At 45.7% G+C, this 20,109-nt stretch overlaps 4 protein-coding genes across 5 annotated transcripts; 2 read left to right on the top strand and 2 right to left on the bottom strand.

The window, feature by feature from the left end:
- The first annotated feature begins 171 nt into the window (after positions 1-171).
- On the top strand, positions 172-2,734 carry LOC106712712 (acetylcholine receptor subunit beta). 2 transcript variants are annotated; one of them, XM_045678724.1, is made up of 7 exons: positions 172-317; positions 623-813; positions 1,128-1,448; positions 1,598-1,851; positions 1,997-2,201; positions 2,354-2,494; positions 2,526-2,734. In XM_045678724.1, exons 1-6 carry the CDS (start codon positions 257-259, stop codon positions 2,462-2,464), a joined length of 1,143 nt encoding a protein of 380 aa, XP_045534680.1. In that variant the 5' UTR covers positions 172-256; the 3' UTR covers positions 2,465-2,494; positions 2,526-2,734. The 2 variants fall into 2 exon arrangements, with proteins under 2 accessions (XP_045534680.1, XP_014360837.2); XM_014505351.2 differs by having other exon boundaries at positions 2,354-2,734.
- Positions 2,735-3,303: 569 nt separating this feature from the next.
- On the bottom strand, positions 3,304-6,784 carry LOC106712688 (ionotropic receptor 75a). The gene is given in 10 exon segments (XM_045678597.1): positions 3,304-3,553; positions 3,731-3,879; positions 4,055-4,177; positions 4,252-4,460; positions 4,916-5,145; positions 5,278-5,426; positions 5,516-5,650; positions 5,960-6,286; positions 6,381-6,538; positions 6,615-6,784. Coding segments are annotated over 10 exon segments (1,812 nt in total). The 5' UTR covers positions 6,697-6,784.
- Positions 6,785-7,752: 968 nt separating this feature from the next.
- On the top strand, positions 7,753-13,666 carry LOC106712701 (solute carrier family 52, riboflavin transporter, member 3-A). The gene is made up of 2 exons (XM_014505338.2): positions 7,753-8,779; positions 13,035-13,666. Exons 1-2 carry the CDS (start codon positions 7,760-7,762, stop codon positions 13,299-13,301), a joined length of 1,287 nt encoding a protein of 428 aa, XP_014360824.2. The 5' UTR covers positions 7,753-7,759; the 3' UTR covers positions 13,302-13,666.
- Positions 13,667-14,852: 1,186 nt separating this feature from the next.
- LOC106712689 (solute carrier family 52, riboflavin transporter, member 3-A) lies at positions 14,853-19,478 on the bottom strand. Its single transcript, XM_045678728.1, has 6 exons — positions 19,264-19,478; positions 19,099-19,123; positions 18,775-18,827; positions 17,644-18,470; positions 16,125-17,214; positions 14,853-15,665 (listed from the first exon to the last, which is right to left on the bottom strand). Exons 4-6 carry the CDS (start codon positions 17,727-17,729, stop codon positions 15,465-15,467), a joined length of 1,377 nt encoding a protein of 458 aa, XP_045534684.1. The 5' UTR covers positions 17,730-18,470; positions 18,775-18,827; positions 19,099-19,123; positions 19,264-19,478; the 3' UTR covers positions 14,853-15,464.
- Positions 19,479-20,109: the final 631 nt, after the last annotated feature.

Genomic DNA, 20,109 nt, shown 5'->3' with positions numbered 1-20,109 from the left:
ACATTTTAAAAATACTGCTATTTCTGTCGGTTTATGAGCAGCAGCGAAAATATGTAGTAATCGAAAATATGTACGTTGCTCATAGAAATTACAATTTTCAGTTAGAAGCAATCTGCTAGATTGTGAGGACAAAAAATAAGATATGAGTTAAGTATATACCAGTGGTGACTGGTCGGTAAAGTTAGTTAGCAATGTTGCGGGCCTCTGGAGACGCAGCGTTGGGCGGCACGGCGCTGCACGACCAGTTCTGTGCGAGATGGCGACCCGTGCAGCCGCGATGCACGCTCTGCTGTTGCCGCTGCTGCTCCTGCTCCTATGTAAGCAGCTACATCTTTATTCTGCCTCACATGTATACCCCCGGCCACTTTTCCTCTTAATTTTAAAAAAGTTGAACTTGACTTCGTTAAAATTTTAATAAATACCGACATGATTAGCTTAATACAACACCAGGTAATAAGTAAACAATGATTTACGTGGCGCCGGCCACTGCCACCGCGACCGCGACGAATTGAGTCGGTGGATCTAACAGCGTACTTAATCATAGAAGGTACCTACCTGCATTGCTACGATTGGCGGACAGTGAAAATTCAACAGATGTGTTATTAGTGAAACGCTGACCCAGATGTAGGAGTGTCGCGCGCGGCGTGCGGCAACGCGAGCGCGCTCTCGGAGCGGCTGGACACGCTGCTGGCGGAGTACGACCGCGGCGCGTCGCCTGCGCCTCGCCTGCCCGTACGCCTCGCGCTAACCGTACGCCACGCCGCACTCGACGAGCGCCACTCCGCCGTGCGCATGCTGGCCGACTTGCAAATGGTATACGCACATTTAGCACACATAACGTATTAGTTTACGTCGACTGAAAGATATAGTACGTAGGTAGCGGCTTTTTATTTGTTCTCGTCCCTGTTCAGAAGCCCTCATTGAAGTGTGTATTGCGTTAAACGCTTCCATTCGCCAAAACAGTTTTGCGCTCCTGGTTCCTCAAAAACAGTGTCTAGTTGTCTATACTATATACCTACCATACAAAGACTATTAAATATATATATATATATTTATTTATTTAATCACGCCAACAGCATAAACTTGAAAAACTATTGAACACAAAGTTGTACTAATAAATCGAGCAGAGCTGGGAGGATTCGCGGCTGAAGTGGAACACGTCGGTGTGGGGTTGCGGACGGGCGGGCGTGCCAGCCGAGCGGTTGTGGCTGCCCGACGTAGTGGTGGTGAGCGCGGCCACGCGTGGTGTTGACCCGGCCGCGTCCGCCGGACAGCGCGCGCGACTCGCCAGCGACGGCCGCGTCGAGTGGACCTCGCGACTCGACCTCTCGGCGCCCCTGGCGCTGCGCCTCGACGACTGGCCGCGGGACCTGCACACCGCCGTCTTCAAGTTCGCCTCCCGGGACCACGACTCCGACCAGCTCGACCTCACCGTCGCGCACGCCGAAGTCCGTATTATCCACTATCTCTATGCGTCATGCTTAATCTTGGCTTATAAACTTAAGATATAGGTACCTTTATGCTTTATGTACTATTTCAACAAAATACTATCTAATACTAACCAACATAAAGAATATCCGCGTCGCGTCGTTCGCAGGCTCAGACGGTGTTCGAGGCGGGCGCCTGGGAGTTGGCCAGCGTATCGCATTCGACGGAGACGTGGCGACGCGGCGATGGCGAGCGGCGCGTTGTCGCCTGGGCGCTGAGTCTGCGCCGGCGCGCGCCCTCCCACGCTCTCGCCACGACCGCCGTGTTGTCCGCCGCAGCGCTGCTGCTGCTGGCGGCGCTGCTGCTGCCACCCGCCGCGCGCTCCCCGCTCTGCGCCTGCGCCTCCTTCACTGCCGCCATCTGGTACTCATTTTACATATGTATACTTAAAAATTACATAGTTTTTATATTGTTAAAATTATAATAAAACAAAACATCAACAATCCCAAAAAGAAAGGTGCGCAACGTGACGTCACATGTGGTAGAGTTTAATATAACAACTCGTCAGGTTGATATCGGCACTGGTGCGGCTGCCAGGGTCGGCGACGACGCCGCTCGCGGTGGAGTTGGCGGGCGCGCTGTGTATCTGCGGCGGCCTGGCAGCGCTGTGCACGGCACTGACGCGGCGGCTGGCGGCCGTCACCGCCACACCCCCGCGCCGGCTGCGCACCGCGCTCGCCGCCGCCTCCGCGCTCTGCAGCCTCGCACCGGAGGTACGCCCGACTTACTTATGGAACTCAAACCTCGGTTACTCCATATGCAGTCATGTAGAAAAGTAATTTGAAACGTGGATATTTCCTAAGGGAAAAGGTAAATATTGAAGAACATTTTCGTGCATCTGTCAATAAGTTGTGCTGTGTTGCAGAGTGAAGGAGGTGGCGCGAGTGCGTGGGCGGCGGCCGCGTTGCTGCTGGACCGTGCGCTGCGGGCCGCACTCACAGTCGCGATCTTTATCATCCTCTGCCTGTACCTGTAGTGCCTGCAGCCCCACGCCTGAGCTGCAGCCAGCTGCAGCCCCCCTTCAGTCCTCTGCAGCCCGCACTAGGTGCAATGCTTAGCTAAGGACGTGCCGGCCGCAACGAGGCCGCTCTGTGCACTTTGAGCCCGGTGCTGCCACCTGCGGCCATCTCAGACTCAATGTTATAATGTTAAGTAACATTGATATGATAGTTTGTCGAGTATGTTTGTATAGATTCTAGACTAGGATTCATATTATTTTCGACATACGACTAAAATAAAATATTAAGTACATTATTGCCGAAGTTTTCTTTGTTAGCTGCCACCCCTCCATGATTTGGAGCTCATGTCGCGACAAACCGCTGTTATGTGAGGTGAAGATGTCGAGAAGAGATCAAATAAACTAATGACACTTTTTGTACTAAAATTTATTAGAAGCTACATGTTACATAAAATGCTTTACAAACACAGTAAAAACTAAACTAAAAATACTATAGAAACTAAGCGAAGTACATTTCATTAAAACTTGAATTTCTTACGTCATTTTCTTGTACTACAAAAACGTAGGATAAATCTTACTGCGAATGCGAATGTTTACATGGATGGATGGATTGTTTTTGATGTGGTCGCGGGCGACAGCTATGTACGTTAGAAAAAACACGACGGGAATCGAACCAAGATGTGCAGATTACAAGTCAAGTCCTATTCCTATTTCTCTTTTTATTTTCTACATAATAATTATTGCTGTAAAAAGTAATTAATAAAATACTCATGCGCCTATCGTTATACGCTTAGCAACGAAGCTCTACGAAAATCTTTGCTGATTTACAAGACTTTTTGACTTTTTGATTTTGACTTTTAACTATTGAATGTTGGCGTCGTTCTTTCTCTACGTAGTCGGGAGAGGCGCGAGGCGTGCGCGAGCCGCTCGGCCAACAACAGCGCGCAGGCGGCGGCGGCGCCCGCCAGCAGCGCGTGCAGCGCCCCCATCACGTCGCGCAGCCCCACGCCGGCCGCGTCCGCGCCGCCCGCCCCACAGCGCGGCGCCTCCGCCATCCACAGCCGCCGAGCGCGCGACATCAGCCCCACCTCGCGCTGCCACCGCAACCTGCAGCGACATCAATAGAACTGATCCTTTTATTTAACAGCTTTTATTTACCAAAAATTTTTAAGTTCGCCCACCGGCAAACTAGTTGATGGATCAAATTTGTAGTTTCTTTCAAGAAAGTCTACTAATTTAAACATTTAAGCTAAGAGTTAGTCTGTGAATACGTGTAGCGGTCACCTGGAGGCCACCAGATCTCGATAGCCGGAGTGGCGGCGGATGGGCACGGCCACCATGGGCAGCTTAAAGGCCTGGATCTCCTTGAGGCCGCACTTCTCGCGCTCCGTGAACGTCCTGCTGATGACGTCGTACCCTGACCCCTGTTCCACCTTCCCGTACCGAAAAACCACCACAGTAATTTGCGTGTAATATGAGTATGCTCAATAACTGTCATCGGCAAGGAGTTGTTTAAGCCGGGATTTTTTGAAATAATTTGAGCATAAAATATTTCTAAAAAATATATCAAGCGACGAACACGAAACTATTTTCGTGCAGCGTGACCACCTGAAAAGCAAAGAGTCCGGTGCGCACGCGCGCCACGCCCTCCGCCACGCCGAGGTAGGCGCGCTCGCCCAGCGGCGCCAGCCTGCGCCGGAACAGCCGCTGCGTCGCGGGCTCCTCGCTCTCCTGCGCCCACACCACCCATCGTCAACAACACGGCTACACTGCATTAGGTACTCGCCAGGACGAACTAGACTTACGGCGAAGTAAACCTTCTTGTAGGTGGTGTCCTGCACGCCCAGCGCCAAGGGCGAGTCGGTCAGGTCGTCGATGGTCTGCAGCGTGTCGCTAGGTGCCTGCAGGATGGCCACCACCTTGGCCGCGTACGAGGTGAATGTGAACAGTGACGACAGCAGGGCGCAGAACATCACTAGCCGTAGCGACCACAGCCGCGGCGCCAGCTCCGACCCTGCGCACCGCACTACTGCAGGCCACACGCTGCATCCTGCACCCTACAGGCTGCCCGGTGCAAGCTGCACGCTTGTATAACACGTATGAGGCGAAACCTATTACGTATTACATGCACAAGATAAAAACGACGACGACGGTGAAATTATCAAGACTTCATAACGATAGACAGATAAATAATAATTTAGATAAATTAGGATAAGTCACGGTCATATCAGTCATATATTAACAGTAATTTAATAAATATAGAAGATATAAATCGTAGATATTTATGTTACCTACCACATTCGTAGGTACCTATTATGTGAAACGATAAGAGATAAAAAAGAAATATATTATAAGCTTAAATAGATTATCCCTTCGATTCAGAGAGTAACAATGAGTCGGCGCAAAGTTTAAATGCGGCGGGGACGGCGGCAGACGCAGCACCAGACGCAGCGCCGGCGCCGCACCCACCTTGCTGACAGATGGCGCCGACGACGAAGGTGAAGCAGTCCGGCAGCGTAAGGCGGGCGAGTGCAGGGTCGGGCGCGGCGGCTACGCGTGCCAGCGCTGCCAGCGCCGCCAACAGCGCGCCCGCCGCGCACGACGCGCAACCGGCCGCTACCCACACTCCGCGGCTGAACGGCAGCGCGAACACGTTGGCCACCGCCGACTGCGATGGCTGACGGAATATGAACGCGCCCCTGCCCGGAAAATGTACACACACTCAAAATATGTAAGTTATATCTGACGTTCATCCGATTCAATTTAATCTTTTCTTTTAGTTCAGTTTGAAAGAATTGGACAATGTTAAGAGGTTTGGATGTTTTGCTGACTTGAGTTCGACGGTCTCGGCGGCGTAGTGCAGCGCTCGCCATCGGTCCGCACGCATGAACATGGAGGCGACGCCGATGTCGATCCCGCGTTCCAGTAGGCCAGCCAGCCCGGTGAAGGTGCCGTTGCGCTCCTCGCCGTAAGCATCTACCTGCCGCAAGTCGTACCTGCACCGCGCGCCGCCACACATCTCATCCAACAACTTTATAACAACTTTAAGTACCTACAACAACAACAAACGGGTTCAATATACGCTCACCGAAAGTTCAAGTCCTCGGCGAGCAGCATCATGAGTGGGTAGGTGAGCTTGGGGAAAGTGTCCACCGCGCGGCTGCTCACGTCCGTCCAGCCGGAGAACTGCTGCGGCCGGCTGACCTGCGCCGTGCCCGCGCCATCATACCGCCATTATGAAACACATTACTTTTGAAATGCATGCTTGGATTCCCCTTCGCATGAAATCATCCTCGGTCGGGACGTATGCGATGGAGAAATAGTCTATGGGCAGCGGACTCTTTGTTATGTTAACAAAATAAGGTAACTGCTCGCTCGTTAGCCCCCAGTTGCCATAAAAATTGAATTCTCGTTAGAGCATTAATTACAATAATAATCATAAATGCTGTTTTTCTTGCTAACTTTTTAAAATTCCTTAATACATAGTGAAGTGGTGCTTAGAGTAGAACTGACGACAGTGGCCGCGCTGAGGCGCACGCCGGCAAGGTTTCGACGGCGCGCGGCCGAAGCGGGCAGCGCGGTCCACTCTGCCAGCGCCGAGGCACTTGGCGAAGGCAGTTCGGTGCCCACGAGGGGCCAGCCCACTGCCACACGGTACACGTCGAGTGCCGCTGCCCGCGTAACCCACACCACGTCCGCGTCGGGCAGCACAGCGGCGGTCCCCAACATGGTCTGCGGCCTTGATTCCGCTCCACAAGCCGTCGACCCGTTCGCCTCCGACGCCGCCGTGTCCAGTAATAGCCAGGAGTACCGGTGATTAAACGCGTGCGCGACCGATGCCTAAATGAAAATTACACGACCAAAATTTTGTTGACCGAAAATGGATGTTTTTATATTTTTCAATTGTATTTTTCTCTCCTATTTCCCCGTTTACCTTGTCGAGCAGCATTTTAGTATGAGGACAATGGACGTCTATCAGCACGCCCTCACGGTGTGCGCCGGCGGCGGGCAGCGGCGGGAGCCGGCAGCACCCGACAACGCGCATTCGCACGCCGCGTGCCGCGCACTCGCGCCACATACCCACGACCTCACCTATAAGTGTTTCACTGCAATAGACGACGTATACCTATCAACTAAAAAAACATTTTATCCAGAAATTTAAAATAACCTGATCTCCAACACAGGAAGGCTGTGAGCAAGTGTACGTTCTTGGCCGCGAAGAAGACGCACACGAAGCCCGGCAGATCCATGCCGCCCCGCTGCCCTTGTCACATGGGCGTTAAGGCAACAGCTGATGTGGCTCTAATACATATCAGGAAGCCAACGCTCTTACCTCGATAACAACTAAGCGTTTAACTTAACGTTTTTAAAGTTGGCAGTTACGCGGTTGAAAAGAGGAAAAGTGTATAATGGTTGTTTGTCGAGTGGTTAGAGACAGCCATTATAGACCTATGATTGCGGCTACATTTAAAATTAAAGTACAGCCTACCTATTGCATATTGATTTTACAAATTAAAAATCTTGAAAGCAGTGGAACATAAATTATATTTGTCTTTGCAATTGAAAAACTTATGTAAAAATTATAAAAACTGTAGTTATACTTTATAATTTATTGTTTTAACACAGTGATAGACGCCAGCAACAACAACGTCTGTTGCAAGGATTGGTCAGCTCGCCCGGTGCAATACCACAACCACACAGAAGACATCACACAGATGAGTGTCGGGCGGAGGCCTAATTTTTGTCATCTTCCCGCCCTTTTCTTATAGACTCATAGTAAGGGGAAATATTTTTTCTGTGCGTCTCCTTCTCCGTTGATTGAAGTTAGGCAACGCATCTGCGATTGCGGATGTATATGGCCAGCGGTCGCTTCGCTATCAGGTGTTATAAAAAAAATATATTTTAAATGCTAAGTACGAGTGTACTTTCTGACCAAACCGCGATATCAGCGCCACCCTCACTGAGTCACAGTGTGTCGCAGTCATAATATGGCCAGACTCTACTTATATACATATCTATATCGTTGAACTTACCAATATATCGATGACGTTACACTATTATAGCGTTGATATAACTTTATTAAAATAACGTTATCGCGTTTAATACGCGATTAGCAAACAAAACTACATTAACTTCAGTATAACACCGCTGCCACCTGAGACACGACTTATCCGTACTAGTGTGCACGTGCCCGCTGCCGTCACAATTTCCCATGTCTGTCTTGTTAATGTGCAATATTGTAAAGTTAACACCGAACAAGTGTGAGTAAATTTGTACAGCGTGTTAAAGTTGCAAGTGTTAAAGTTAAAGGAAATGGTAAAGCTGAAGCGACGAATCACGCTGGACTTGGCGGTGGCGGCGTTCGGGCTGGGCTCGTGGCTGGGCGTCAACGGCACGTTCCTGCAGGCACCGCTGCTGCTGCGCCAATTGCCCGAGGGGTGGGCGCTACCCACTTGGATCACGCTGGCAGTGCAGCTTGGCAACGTCGGCATCGTAGTGCACGTACTCGCGCGGCGCCTGCTGCCGCGCATACCCGACGCCGCATACATCTACTGCCTACTCGCGACGGGCGCTGCCGCGCTCTTTCTCAACGCCTTTCTACACGCAGAGACCGTGTTCTGGGTCGGCGCAGATCGATCACTTTCCTTCCTTACATTGGCCTTCTGCTCGGCGCTAGTCGGGTGCACCAGTTCTGTGCTGTTCTATCCCTATCTAAGACATTTCCGTGAAGAGTATCTGGTCACGTACATGGTTGGGGAAGGTCTAAGCGGCCTTCTGCCGAGCGTCCTGGCGTTGATCCAGGGCGTCGGAGGCGAACCTGAGTGCGTCCCGTCTCCGGATGGTTCGACGTGGACCACCGTCCATCCCCCGCCGCTTTTCGATACCGACGTATTCCTGTCGACTCTTGGAGGTCTAGCAATCGTGAGTCTCCTTAGTTTCACCTATATCCACAATACGTCGCAATTCGATTCCGAGCGAAAATCGCCAACGGAGAATAAAGAGCTACGGAAAGAGGCCCCGGTGCGTCAGTCCTGGGCGTGTCTGTTCGTGGCGTCGGCGGCGCTTAACTGCGTCAACAACGGCGTGCTGAATGCGGTGCAGTCCTACTCGTGCATGCCCTACGGCGCGACCACGTACCACCTGGCGGCGACGCTGAAGGTGGCCGCGGATCCTGCAGTATGCCTGGCGGCGGTGTGGCTAGCGCCGCTGTCGGTACGCGCGCTGACTGCGATGTTGGCAGCCGCTGCAGGACCGTTGGCGTACATGCTGGCGACGGCCCTGCTCAGCCCCACGCCGCCACTGCAGGACCAAGCCGCCGGACGGGCACTGGTGGTACGTACCGCCGCTGCGTATAACGATCCGTAACATATCCTACTGCACCCTCATGTACATTGCATGACTTACTCGTTTTAATTACTTATTAGGTAAATTCAATTTTATCGCCTATTTACAGCTCTGGCATCTATGGATGTCCCACAATAACCATATTATTATGAAAAGACGTCGATTAAAATGCACACGAAAGACAGCGTCGCAAGCTTACGGCGCTATTATATTATATAATCTTTATCCAAATAAATATGTTTTAAGGCTAGAGAGTATTAAATGCAGAATACATTAGCCTTTCAAACTAGGTATATAATTCTACCAATAGTTTGGAAGATATCAAATGATTAAAAACGTACATCCAAAAAATGCTACTTCGGCGCGCGGCTGCTCAGAATTAAAGGCACGCTACAATGTATTAGTTCGTTAATTCTCAATTAGTATACCGATTTTGATAATTATTTCATTGTTTAAAGGTTGAGAGGTTATCTGCTGCATTCTAAATTAGTTTTTGAATTGAAATACACACATATTAAACATATTAAACTAGGTTTTACCCGCGACTCCGTCCGCGCGAAATAAAAACACACAAGATAAAAAAAGTTCCTATGTCCGTCTCCTAGTTCTAAGCTACCTCCCCATCAATTTTCATCTAAATCAGTTCGACCGATCTTGAGTTATAAATAGTGTAACTAACACGACTTTCTTTTATATATTAGGTCCTTACATATGAAATTGGCGTTTTTCGTACTGGCCACTTTAATCACGAATTTCTCCTCTTTGGTAAGGAATTCCAAATTCAAATTTGTACAGCTATAGACTCATGTATTTGTGGTTCGATGACCGTCATTCATTTGTTTTTTTTCTTCTGTTTTTTTCTGTTTGCGTCACTCATTTTACAAAATGGAAAACTTAAAATATCGCATTATTTACGAGTACGAGTTCCGCCGTGGCACTAGTGCTGCGGAAACGACTCGAAGGGTGAATGATGTGTATGGCGGTCGTGTTGCAAAAGAAAACACAGTTCGTTTTTGATTCCAACGTTTTCGTTCTGGAAATTTCGATCTGCAGAACAAGCCCCGTGGACGGCCTGAGACTCAAGTTGAAGGCTATTGTGGAAGCGGATCCATCGCAAACCACGTCCGAGTTAGCTGCAAGCTGCGATGTTAGTGATAAAACTGTTTTAATTCACCTGAAGCAAGTTGGGAAGATGAAAAAGCTTGAAAGGTGGGTACCTCACGAATTGACTGAAGCAAACCGGCAAACGCGCGTCGACTGTTGCGTTACATTACTAAACCGGCACAATAATGAAGGTATTTTAAACCGAATCATTACCTGTGATCACAGGTGGGCACAGTTAATCGAAAAGTTAACTTCGTTAATCGTTAATTCGTTAATTAAAAAATTAACTTCGTTAATCGTTAAAGCGTTAAATTCTAGAAAATTTAACGCAAGTTAAAGTTAATCGTTAACAGTTAACCATACCAAAATTATACATACTAATTTCATACTTTTGTGGCGACACTTGTTTAAAATAGTAATTTGACTATATATTCTAAAACACATTAGAGACACAGTTATGAATGCATTATAGTATATTTCATTACGAGTGCGGAAAGCCTGTCATTGCAAAGTGTTCCGACAAATGTCTACCTGAGCCGAGGCGCAGCCGAAGGTGAGGGTTGACAGTTGGAACAAGTTCTAATGACAGTTCCGCACATGCACTGAACAACTATTTTTAATACAGTTGCGAAAAAATGAAGCAATTTAATAAACTTAACTAACTAAAATGTTTGAAAAATGGCGCCAACCGTAAAAGAATACAAACAGAGATTTTTTTTGTTTTCTTCACCCATTCTGGGTAGGCAAAGAGAACTATGCCCAAACAGCCAAATCTTCAGTAGATTATTTTTATTGATATGAAATGAAAATGAAATTTAATGATATGAAATAAAATGAAACCTAACCTCATTGAATAAAATCATTAAATCTGATATTGTAACAAATTACGAGGTTCTTTTTAGAAATATTTGCATGAATCATAAAAACTTCAATGATTTTTTTTTGTAAAAACTTCGTGGTTGGTTGTTTCTTTTTAATAGACATTATTTTGACAGTTGGGAAAGAGAACGCACGAGTTTGGAAAAGCTAAAGAAAAAGCAACGAGTAAAAAAATGTTTTAATACAGTTACTCAAAAAGGGATTGGAGGGTATTGTAGGGACGAAGAGCGTTCGGAATGTGGGCTCTTACATACTCTTGCTTTTATATACTCGTAATGAAATATACTATTTCGTACCTTCTTTTCATTTTGTCCTGTTGTTCACGTCTTTCCCGGACGCTCTGATGCATCACACTTGCACGCGAACTTCACATATATCAATTATCAACTCGTTCGTTGACCATTCGAGTCGCCGACAGTCACTCAGCATGGTTGAACTTACGAGCGTGGCGTGGCGCGCAATTTAAACAAAATGACAGCACGTCTACAAGTTACTAATTTAACGATTAACGGACTTTTATTAACGGAAGTTGAGTTTAACGGAAGTTAATAAAAGCGTTAACACTTTTTGAAGTTAACTTAAAAGTTAATCCGTTAAGCAAAATGTTAACTTCGTTAATTAACGATTAACGGATTAACGAGTTAATGCCCAGCTCTGCCTGTGATGAAAAATTGGTTCTTTACGATAATCGGAAGCGCTCAGCGCAATGGTTGGATCCTGGCCAGCCAGCCAAATCCTTTTTTTTTTTTTTTTTACGAGGGGAAATGCGGTTATGCACCCCTGCGCCGGGCCAATATGTGCAGTGGCGCAGGGAGTGTGGGACTCGCCTAAAGTCGTTCGGCCATACCCACTAAAACCCCTCGGGCCCTCCATTCCGCCTTGTGGCTGGGTCACGGGAACACTTGCGCAATCTTCCGCGACCCAGCCGGCGTTGTCCACTCGGACTCTCCTCTTGTGGGGACAAAGATGTAAGGAGTCCCCACAACACACGTCTTAAAGGCGCACCCAATGCTAGGGAGCGCCTTACACCCGAAAGTTTGGCGGGCGATAGGGCAATGGGCCGTCCATCGCCCGGAGCTCTTCTGTTACGGAGGCAGACGGCGGGTGTGCGCCTGCCGCCTGCGCCCGTCGCGACGACGACGAAGAGGGTCCGCGGCTGCGTCCTCCTCCCGCCGACGTTCCGCCGCCTCCTTCAGCGCCATCACCTCTTCGCAGAAGGAGGCGACAGCGTTCCAGGAGCTCTCGCTACCCACCATCGCGTTGACGACAGCAGGCAGCGAGAGGTCCGTCCCGAGCCAGCCAAATCCTGCCCCAAGCGAAAATTAACCCCAAAAAAGTTACTTGTAAGCGTTTGGTGGACTAGTGCCGGTATTGTTCATTACAGTTTTCTCAAATCTGGCCAGACTATTACGGCTGATGTCTATTGTCAGCAATTGCAAACCATGATGGAAAAGCTAGCGGCTAAACAACCTAGGCTGGTCAATCGCTCCACGCCACTGCTGCTTCACGACAACGCTAGACCACACACTGCGCAACAGACGGCTACTAAATTAGAAGAGCTTCAATTGGAAAGTCTAAGACATCCCTCGTACTCCCCGGACCTTGCTCCAACAGATTACCATTTTTTTCGAAATTTGGATAACTTCTTGCAAGGGAAAAAATTCTACTCCGATGGGGCAGTCCAAATCGCCTTCAAAGATTTTATTTATTCCCGTCCGACTGGTTTTTTTAGTAAAGGGATCAATGAACTACCTATGAGATGGCAAAAGTGCATAGAAAATAATGGTTCATACTTTGATTAATTAAATATATTATATTAAAAAATATTCAACTTTTTGTTCCTCCCATACAAAACGCCAATTTCATATGTAAGGACCTAATATATAGAAAATAGGAAAGTCCTTTTCTTTATTTGTCTTATTTCCGTCCTCATACGTATTAAGGAAATTTATAATTGAACTTCAAATTCACTAAAAATCTAACTAAAACTAACTTCACACTTAACAATCTAACTTCACTAAAAAGAAATCCGACTTCATAAAAAACAATCTCAAACAAAATGCACTAAAAAGTAACAAAATAAATTATACAATATAGACATGTAACAAGAAAGAAAAGAACTTTCTTACTTTCGACGGTTTTCATGACATTATTTTGTTACTTTTTAGTGCATTTTGTTTGAGATTGTTTTTTATGAAGTCGGCTTTCTTTTTTTATTTATAGAGTCTAAAATGTTGTTCAATATGTTTTTGTCGTGGAGGTGTTGTCGTGGTTGGCGGCCGCGGCGGCGTTGGCGTACGCGCGGCTATGGGTTGCGCTGCGCGCGCGGCGCGGCGGCGCACGAACGATGCGCGCCTGCGGGGCGTTCGGCCAGCTCGGCTCCATCCTCGGCACGGTCACCATGTTCCTGCTGGTCAACTTCACGAACCTCTTCACGCAGGCGCCGGCGCCAGACTGCCCCGGCGCGCACGCTCACTACGGCGATGCGCTACACGCATACACTCCATCTTTGCTCGTTAAAGTATGATAATGTGGAGGCGAGACCAGTCGGTGTAGGGCACCACTTGTATCTAGGCGTGTCAGCAGTGAACGCTCATGGTAGCCAACAACGTACACTTTCGTTCTCAATCTATTCGATTGTTCAATTATCAATAAAATCAAACACATTAGTATTTATACTTTTAAGTATTTTTTATTATTATTAAGTTACAGCACTTTCGAACAGTACGTGGACACTCCGCGGGAAAACAATCATTGTCACCTTTTTTCAAACCAACCTTTTGTTATTACTTACATATTAGAAATGTGTTGTTTCAGTCATACTTCTTACTTATTATTAACGAGCTGTAAAAAAAACTTAAAAGTAGCCTATGTGTTATTCCAGACTATGTTCTACATCTGTGCCAAATTTCATCAAGATCCGTTGAACTGTTCCGGGGATACCTTTAAACAAACATCCATCTAAACATTCGCAATTATAATATTAGTAATATTTTAATATTACTTACGCCAAGTTTAGATGGATGGATGAAATGATGTTGGTGATCTTTAGAGCGGCTGCATGGATGTTGATGGTGGGCCTAGAACTAATATTTGTGACAATCTCCTTCGTATCGTCATCTTCAATTATATCAAAATGGTTATGAGATTTTTACATGTACTTTACACCAGATAATTTTAATACAAATTTTGTAAAGAACACAGATATAGAACATAATCTCTACAAACACATATCCTTTTTTAAAAATTTTAGCTACGAAATTTAGTATTTGTATAAAAGTTTTTAAAATAAACGAAATGGAGACTTTTAATCTAAAAAAAATTTGTTTTTCTCTCATAGTAGGTACTTATAATTTATTGACATTCATTATTATTTCCCGCGACATGCTGACATTTAAATTAAGTACTCATTATTAAATACATTCAAATTCATACAATGTATAAATAAGTCAACATTTTAAGACGCAAATCTGTGCGATGTTCACTTCGTATTATCTATTATATCTAAACATCACAATGAACAAGTAGCAGCTGGTTGCAGGACTCGCGCTGCTCGCTGCTCTCTCCGCAGTTCTCTCCGCAGCGCAGTGACCGCGTCTTGTCACATTGTTGGCAAACAAAACTATTGCAACAGTATCACAGCACATATCTACCACTAACTTACGTCACAATATAAACCTGTACATTTTTTTTTAAATAAATTTTCGAGTCAAATAATAAATATCAAATTTAAATCTTCAAAGAAGTCAATTTGTCTATTAAATTTTTATTTACAAAAAACAAAACAGTGATTGGCAGATGTTCCATTATTCGGTGTTCCGAATATCTCTCTGCCGCTTTATTGTAAAGGTGATTTTTTTTAATGAACGAAGCAAAAGCCATGTGTAGGTAGAGCCACGTGATAACTATGTTCTGCGATTTTTAACAGATTTAGTCGTTTATTTTTTTTGTAAAAAAAATCATAATAATCAGATTTTCGTATGAAATTTGCCCGACAATATTTTAATAATAATTTTTTTTTTACACGCCTATAGATTGGACTTTAGTACCCTTTTTTAGATTAAATCACACACGAAAAAACTAAAATTATTTAACATTTTGTCGAAATGTAACGTCTTTCTAGAGCTTTAAAATTCGTCTTGTTTTTTATGTAAATAAAAACGTATTGAAATAGTTGAGAGCAACTCGTACAAAGAAAAGTTAGTGTAAAAATAATAATAAAAAAAAACAATTGTTTTTTCTTATGTGAAAAATCTAAAAAAGGTTAAAAAGATACGAAAGCCCAAAAATATTAGGCTTATTCAAGAAAAAAAACACATCACAATAAAATGAAGATACGGACAAATTTCAGTCTAAAATGTGATTTTTACGATTTTTATACAAAAAATGAAACAAGATTAGAACTATTGAGGTCCTCTAACTGTACAGTGCTTTTGATTCGTCAATTAAGAATCAACCTGTATATTTCATTACAAGGAACTGCTATACATTGTTTTCTAAAATATTAGCACATCTCCCACAGCCGCAGTGCACACTTACAATGTTGTAACAACACGTAGAAACACTACCTAATACAGGGCGAAAAAGTATACGGAACAGAAAGGGTCGAGTTCGCACCGATTAAAGTTTTAAGTACTCGGATAAGAGACGAGGAGGACTTGCACTGGGCTCCAGTTGAGTTCAGCAGCGGTCAGTTGGGGCAGGGCGCGGGCTGCGTGAACAGCGCGGTGCGGGTGACCAGCAGGAACAGCAGCAGCGAGCCGAGCGCGGAGCCGAGCTGTGTGGCGGCGCCGCACAGCCGCATGCCGCGTGCGCCCCCGCGCCTTGCCCACGCGCACACCCACAGCCGCGCGTACGACACGCTCGCCGCCGCCCACACCCACGACACCACCTGCACCACGCTTACACTTCCTACATCTGCCACACTCACGTCTCTTTGGATGACTGGATGGATGGATGGATCTTTGTTAGAAGGTATCCCGAGAACGACATTCAGTCGTTCAGTCAGTACATTGAATGTGTACCATTCCCGTGGGATAAGTTTGATTTACATATTTACTCGAAAACTACGCAACAGTTCTCATTGACATATAGATGTAGAACGCATGAGATACATTGCACCCTTTTTTTAATTCAGCAAAGACGAAGTTTAAATATATATTCGATTATAATATGTATTCGACTTTAATCGTTGGTTTCTGATACCAAGAACCCCGTTTAAAATATAATGTTAGCTCTGTTTTACTAAACATAATGAGAGGGATGAATGTTTAATACAGAGATTTTGGTTTTGAAACAATGATAAATGTAGCCAGTGTTTATTGTACAAATGAAAAGTGATAAAACTTACGATCAAGACCTCGCCCACCGGATGGCGGTGCAGCGGCGGTGCGGGGCTGAGCAGCGCCGCGGCCAGCAGGTACGCCAGCGGCACCGCGGCGACCGCCAGCAGCGCTGCCAACATCCGCGCACTCGCCGGCCGCAGCCACACGCCCGCCAGGCACGCCGCCGGGTTGGCCATCGCGGCCAGCGACGTCGCCAGATGGTACGCGCGCACTCCGTACGGCATGCACGAGTACGACTGCACCGAGGGCAGCACGCCGTTCGAGAGCGCGTTGAGCAGCAACGTGAGCGACATCACGGCGGCCCACAGCGTCCGCGAGCCCCGCGGCGCCTCCGCCTCCTCCTCCTTGGCGACCGCCGCCCGCGGCACGCGCTCCGAATCGAACGCCCTCAGGTTGTGCAGGCCGACGAAGCTGACGAGACTCAGGGCCGATAGCCCGGCGAGCATCAGCAGGAAGGCCGAGGTGTCGAACCGTGCCGGAGGGTGCACGGGCACCAGCGTCTCCGCGTCCGGGCCCGGCACGCACTCCGGCTCGCCGCCCACGCCCTGCACCAGCGCGAGGATGCTCGGTATGAAGCCGCTCAGCCCCTCGCCGGCCAGGTACGTCGCGAGGTAGACCTCCCGAAAGTGCCGCAGGTACGGGTAGAATAGAACGGAGCTGGTGCAGCCGACCAGCGCCGCGAAGAACGTGAGCGTAAGGAAGGCGACGGAGCGGTCGGCGCCGGCGACCGGCGTCGTGGCGGTGTACAGGAACGAGTTGAGGAGGAGTGCGAGGGTGCCGATAGTGAGGAGGCCGTATATGTAGGCCGCGTCGGGCGCGCGCGGCAGGAGGCGGCGCAGCGCCGCGTACGCCAGCAGACCCACGTTGGCCAGCTGCACCGCGAGCGCCATGGCAGAGGGTAGCGACCAACCCTCCGGCAGCGCCTGCACGAGCAACGGCAGCTGCACGTACAGCCCGTTGACGCCGAGCCAGGCGCCCAGACCCCAGCACGCGAGCAGCGCGTCCAGCGCCACGCAACGCCGCCGGGTCACCATCCCACCGCCCCCCGCCTCGCCTTCGCTCAGACACGGAACGCGCTCTTTCTCTTCGGTTATCCTGAAACCGGACGAAGATATGATGAAAATTCCGCAACAATTTGTACTCAGCACGCCGCTTTAATCGACGGAATGCGTTAGTTAATCATAGTAAAGTGGAGAACACAGATGCTCAATTGATTCAATAACTGATGCGCGGCCGTCACTCTTAACATAAATCAATTTATGAACTTTAATACTAGCTGTTGTTTTACGTCATTTCCTTGAAACTCGTCACGTTTGTTGCCGGTAGGAAAACCCGTGTCCTGTTTGTTGTGTCAGTCATTATTGACGCGCAAGTAAAGGAAATGACGATTTTGTCTTGAATTGTATAAACTGTGCTTCCACCAGTCGGTTGGAAAAAACATTTGCAAGAAATACTATAGAATGTGGTTAAAAACCAAGGACCAAGTTAAGTTTAGTGAGGCAATAATGATGGTGAGAGTGCAACCTGTCGATCGCCAGACATACGGCGCGCCCCAGCGCCTCCGCCTCAGCCTCGCCCCTACCACCGGCACTACCACACAGAGTTACCATCAAACCTTACTTTATTACTTTTATATCTGATCACACAAGAATAAATAGTTATTTTTCAAGGTAAAATTGTCTACAAGCAGTGTTCACTGTCACACTGGTGTGCTCAGGGATTGTTGCGAACACACTGCAGTAATAATAACCATGGATGCCAACCAAGCCAGGGACGCTACCACCATTAAGGTGACAGATAACAATGTTTGTGAGAGTCTTACTATAATTTTAATCTATTCACTCTACTTAGATATGAAGCAACTACTATTTATATATAAAATTTAATAAGAACAAGTGAACATATGTAGGTTAAGTCAACACCATGACTGTGTGTGTGTCGGTGTCGGCACACACCTGACTAATTACTAGTGTAATATGTTTTGTTATCTCCATTTAATTTCTTACAAACTGGAATGTATCAAAGTTAATAGACATGAATATTGATATATGAACTGTAGGTGTGAGTTCTTATGTACTTTCATAAAAAAAAAGTTAACAATTTATTTGCTTAACTCCGCTTTTATCTTTAACAAGTCACTGTTTTTTTTATTTGCTTATTGCATTCCTGAACATATTATGATGAATCTTTACTAAGATGTTCCGAGCACACAGATTTTTTAAAATAATGAATGCACACTCAGCTTTTTGAGGATGTCCGTTGTTAATGTCAGTTTTACAAGCTTTTTCATATAAAAAGGTTCCCATGTTCATTTGACCCCCGGTGTGACCTGGTGTTGTTATTGCAGAGTTCTATCATAGATATACTGAGATATAAATGATAAAATAATATGTTACTTTAGGTTTAGACCACATTAGTATATCACACTATAAATGTTTTTGTTAGTTATGTTTGCTATGGAAAATTTTAGATTTATTATGCATCCATTATAAACCACCTCAGCTTTTACAATTCATCAACAAAATTGTGTCATGTCCTAACTAACACAATTTAGCATTTTACATAGTTTTCATCAATTACAATTAAGCAAAAGCTAAGCTAAAGTAATTAATATGAATACAAAATTGGTACGTAAAATTTTAAATTAATAACTACCTAGAGGTATATGGTGCATAGACTCCACAATAACTGGCAGTCAATTGAGTGATCTGAAAAAATTACAACACTGTACACCCCAAGTATTGTGCGGACATTATGAATAAATGTAGGTCACAAAGCGTTTTTATAAATAAACGAAAAAGATCTACAAGCCAAACAAGTAGCGACCGGTGCCCCAGGCAACTCGGGCTAGTATGGGATAGAGGTGTGTGCTTGTGACTTCCATTTTAGTGCAACATTTAATATTAGATCATAAGTGTATCATTGTTGTGGTGGAGGTTTATATAATAATTAATTAAATATTGTAAAAATAAAACTGACCTTGCCATTTCAACCATATCGGGAACTGAAAAAAGAAAACAAGATGACGAAATAAATGAAAAGTTAAAGTCGCTTTTAAATCATCCTTTAAAATATTGGCTAAAGATTAAAAATGTATAAATTAATCAAAAAAGTATAACTTTGAAAAAGTTACACATTCCATACCTGTCTCACCAACTTGGAGACTTTTTGTACTAATTAATTTTCAAAATTCAAGTACGTAATGAACTTTGGTCACTGCATTAAAAACAAGTATCTATTTAAATAACTATATATTAAAATCATCATATGGTTAAATGTACCACTGAAAAACGTATTGTTGTTTTTCGTTCAAATTAATTACATAATTAAACTTTCGTCCAACTCCCAGGGAAATTAAATAAATCCACCATCACATGTGGAACAATGTCCGTGTGTGACGTGATCGTGATGTGAATGTATTATCTACATGTCAATGTCATACTGACACTGGCAGTAACTGATGAAGTGACAGATCGAACAATGTCATCTTGACAGCGTTACATTTTGACCAATGAGAGAGTGACAACTGTATGGGTAAATGCTGCCATTTTTTATTTTGGAAATTCTTCTAATTTAGAAGGAGAGATATAATATATCTGGCCCGACGAGATATGCGCTGCTATCGCAATTGGTTCTGCCAGAAAATGGATAGAACAGACATGGGCATAGAAAATTGCTCAAAAGTAAAAAATGACATGACATCTACAGTTCTAAAAGGTCCCTGTGACACTTTTTTGTCAGTGACAGGAGGACGCTAGTGAGCTATCATAATTTAGTTTCGCATATGCGCACAGGGTCAGGCCATTACAATCGATGGAGGAATTTTAATTTATGTACTGTGGACAATTTCGAAAGAATTTGAATTTGGATTTTTTGAATTTTCATGATGATTTCAATTCGACTTTATCATTTTCATGATTCTTCACAAAGCTCCGTCACCAAATTTCAACAACCTGTCTTAATTTAAGAAATCACATCATATTTGTAACT

Source organism: Papilio machaon, chromosome 7 (genome assembly GCF_912999745.1).
Source record: "Papilio machaon chromosome 7, ilPapMach1.1, whole genome shotgun sequence".
Taxonomy (NCBI): domain Eukaryota; kingdom Metazoa; phylum Arthropoda; class Insecta; order Lepidoptera; family Papilionidae; genus Papilio; species Papilio machaon.
The sequence above is the reverse complement of the archived record's forward strand: the minus strand, read 5'-3'. Positions and strand labels throughout refer to the sequence as shown.

What these genes read in the sequence shown, in the direction of transcription:
- LOC106712689 (XM_045678728.1), bottom strand. Translation starts at nt 17,729, where the DNA reads ATGGTAACTCTGTGTGGTAGTGCCGGTGGTAGGGGCGAGGCTGAGGCG. An exon ending in GTATGTCTGGCGATCGACAG is followed by an intron (nt 17,215 to 17,643) that starts GTTGCACTCTCA and finishes GTCCGGTTTCAG; the next exon opens with GATAACCGAAGAGAAAGAGC. An exon ending in CGGTGGGCGAGGTCTTGATC is followed by an intron (nt 15,666 to 16,124) that starts GTAAGTTTTATC and finishes AGCGTGGTGCAG; the next exon opens with GTGGTGTCGTGGGTGTGGGC.
- LOC106712701 (XM_014505338.2), top strand. Translation starts at nt 7,760, where the DNA reads ATGGTAAAGCTGAAGCGACGAATCACGCTGGACTTGGCGGTGGCGGCG. An exon ending in CCGCCGGACGGGCACTGGTG is followed by an intron (nt 8,780 to 13,034) that starts GTACGTACCGCC and finishes TTTGTCGTGGAG; the next exon opens with GTGTTGTCGTGGTTGGCGGC.
- LOC106712712 (XM_045678724.1), top strand. Translation starts at nt 257, where the DNA reads ATGGCGACCCGTGCAGCCGCGATGCACGCTCTGCTGTTGCCGCTGCTG. An exon ending in GCTGCTGCTCCTGCTCCTAT is followed by an intron (nt 318 to 622) that starts GTAAGCAGCTAC and finishes ACGCTGACCCAG; the next exon opens with ATGTAGGAGTGTCGCGCGCG. An exon ending in TCCTTCACTGCCGCCATCTG is followed by an intron (nt 1,852 to 1,996) that starts GTACTCATTTTA and finishes ACAACTCGTCAG; the next exon opens with GTTGATATCGGCACTGGTGC.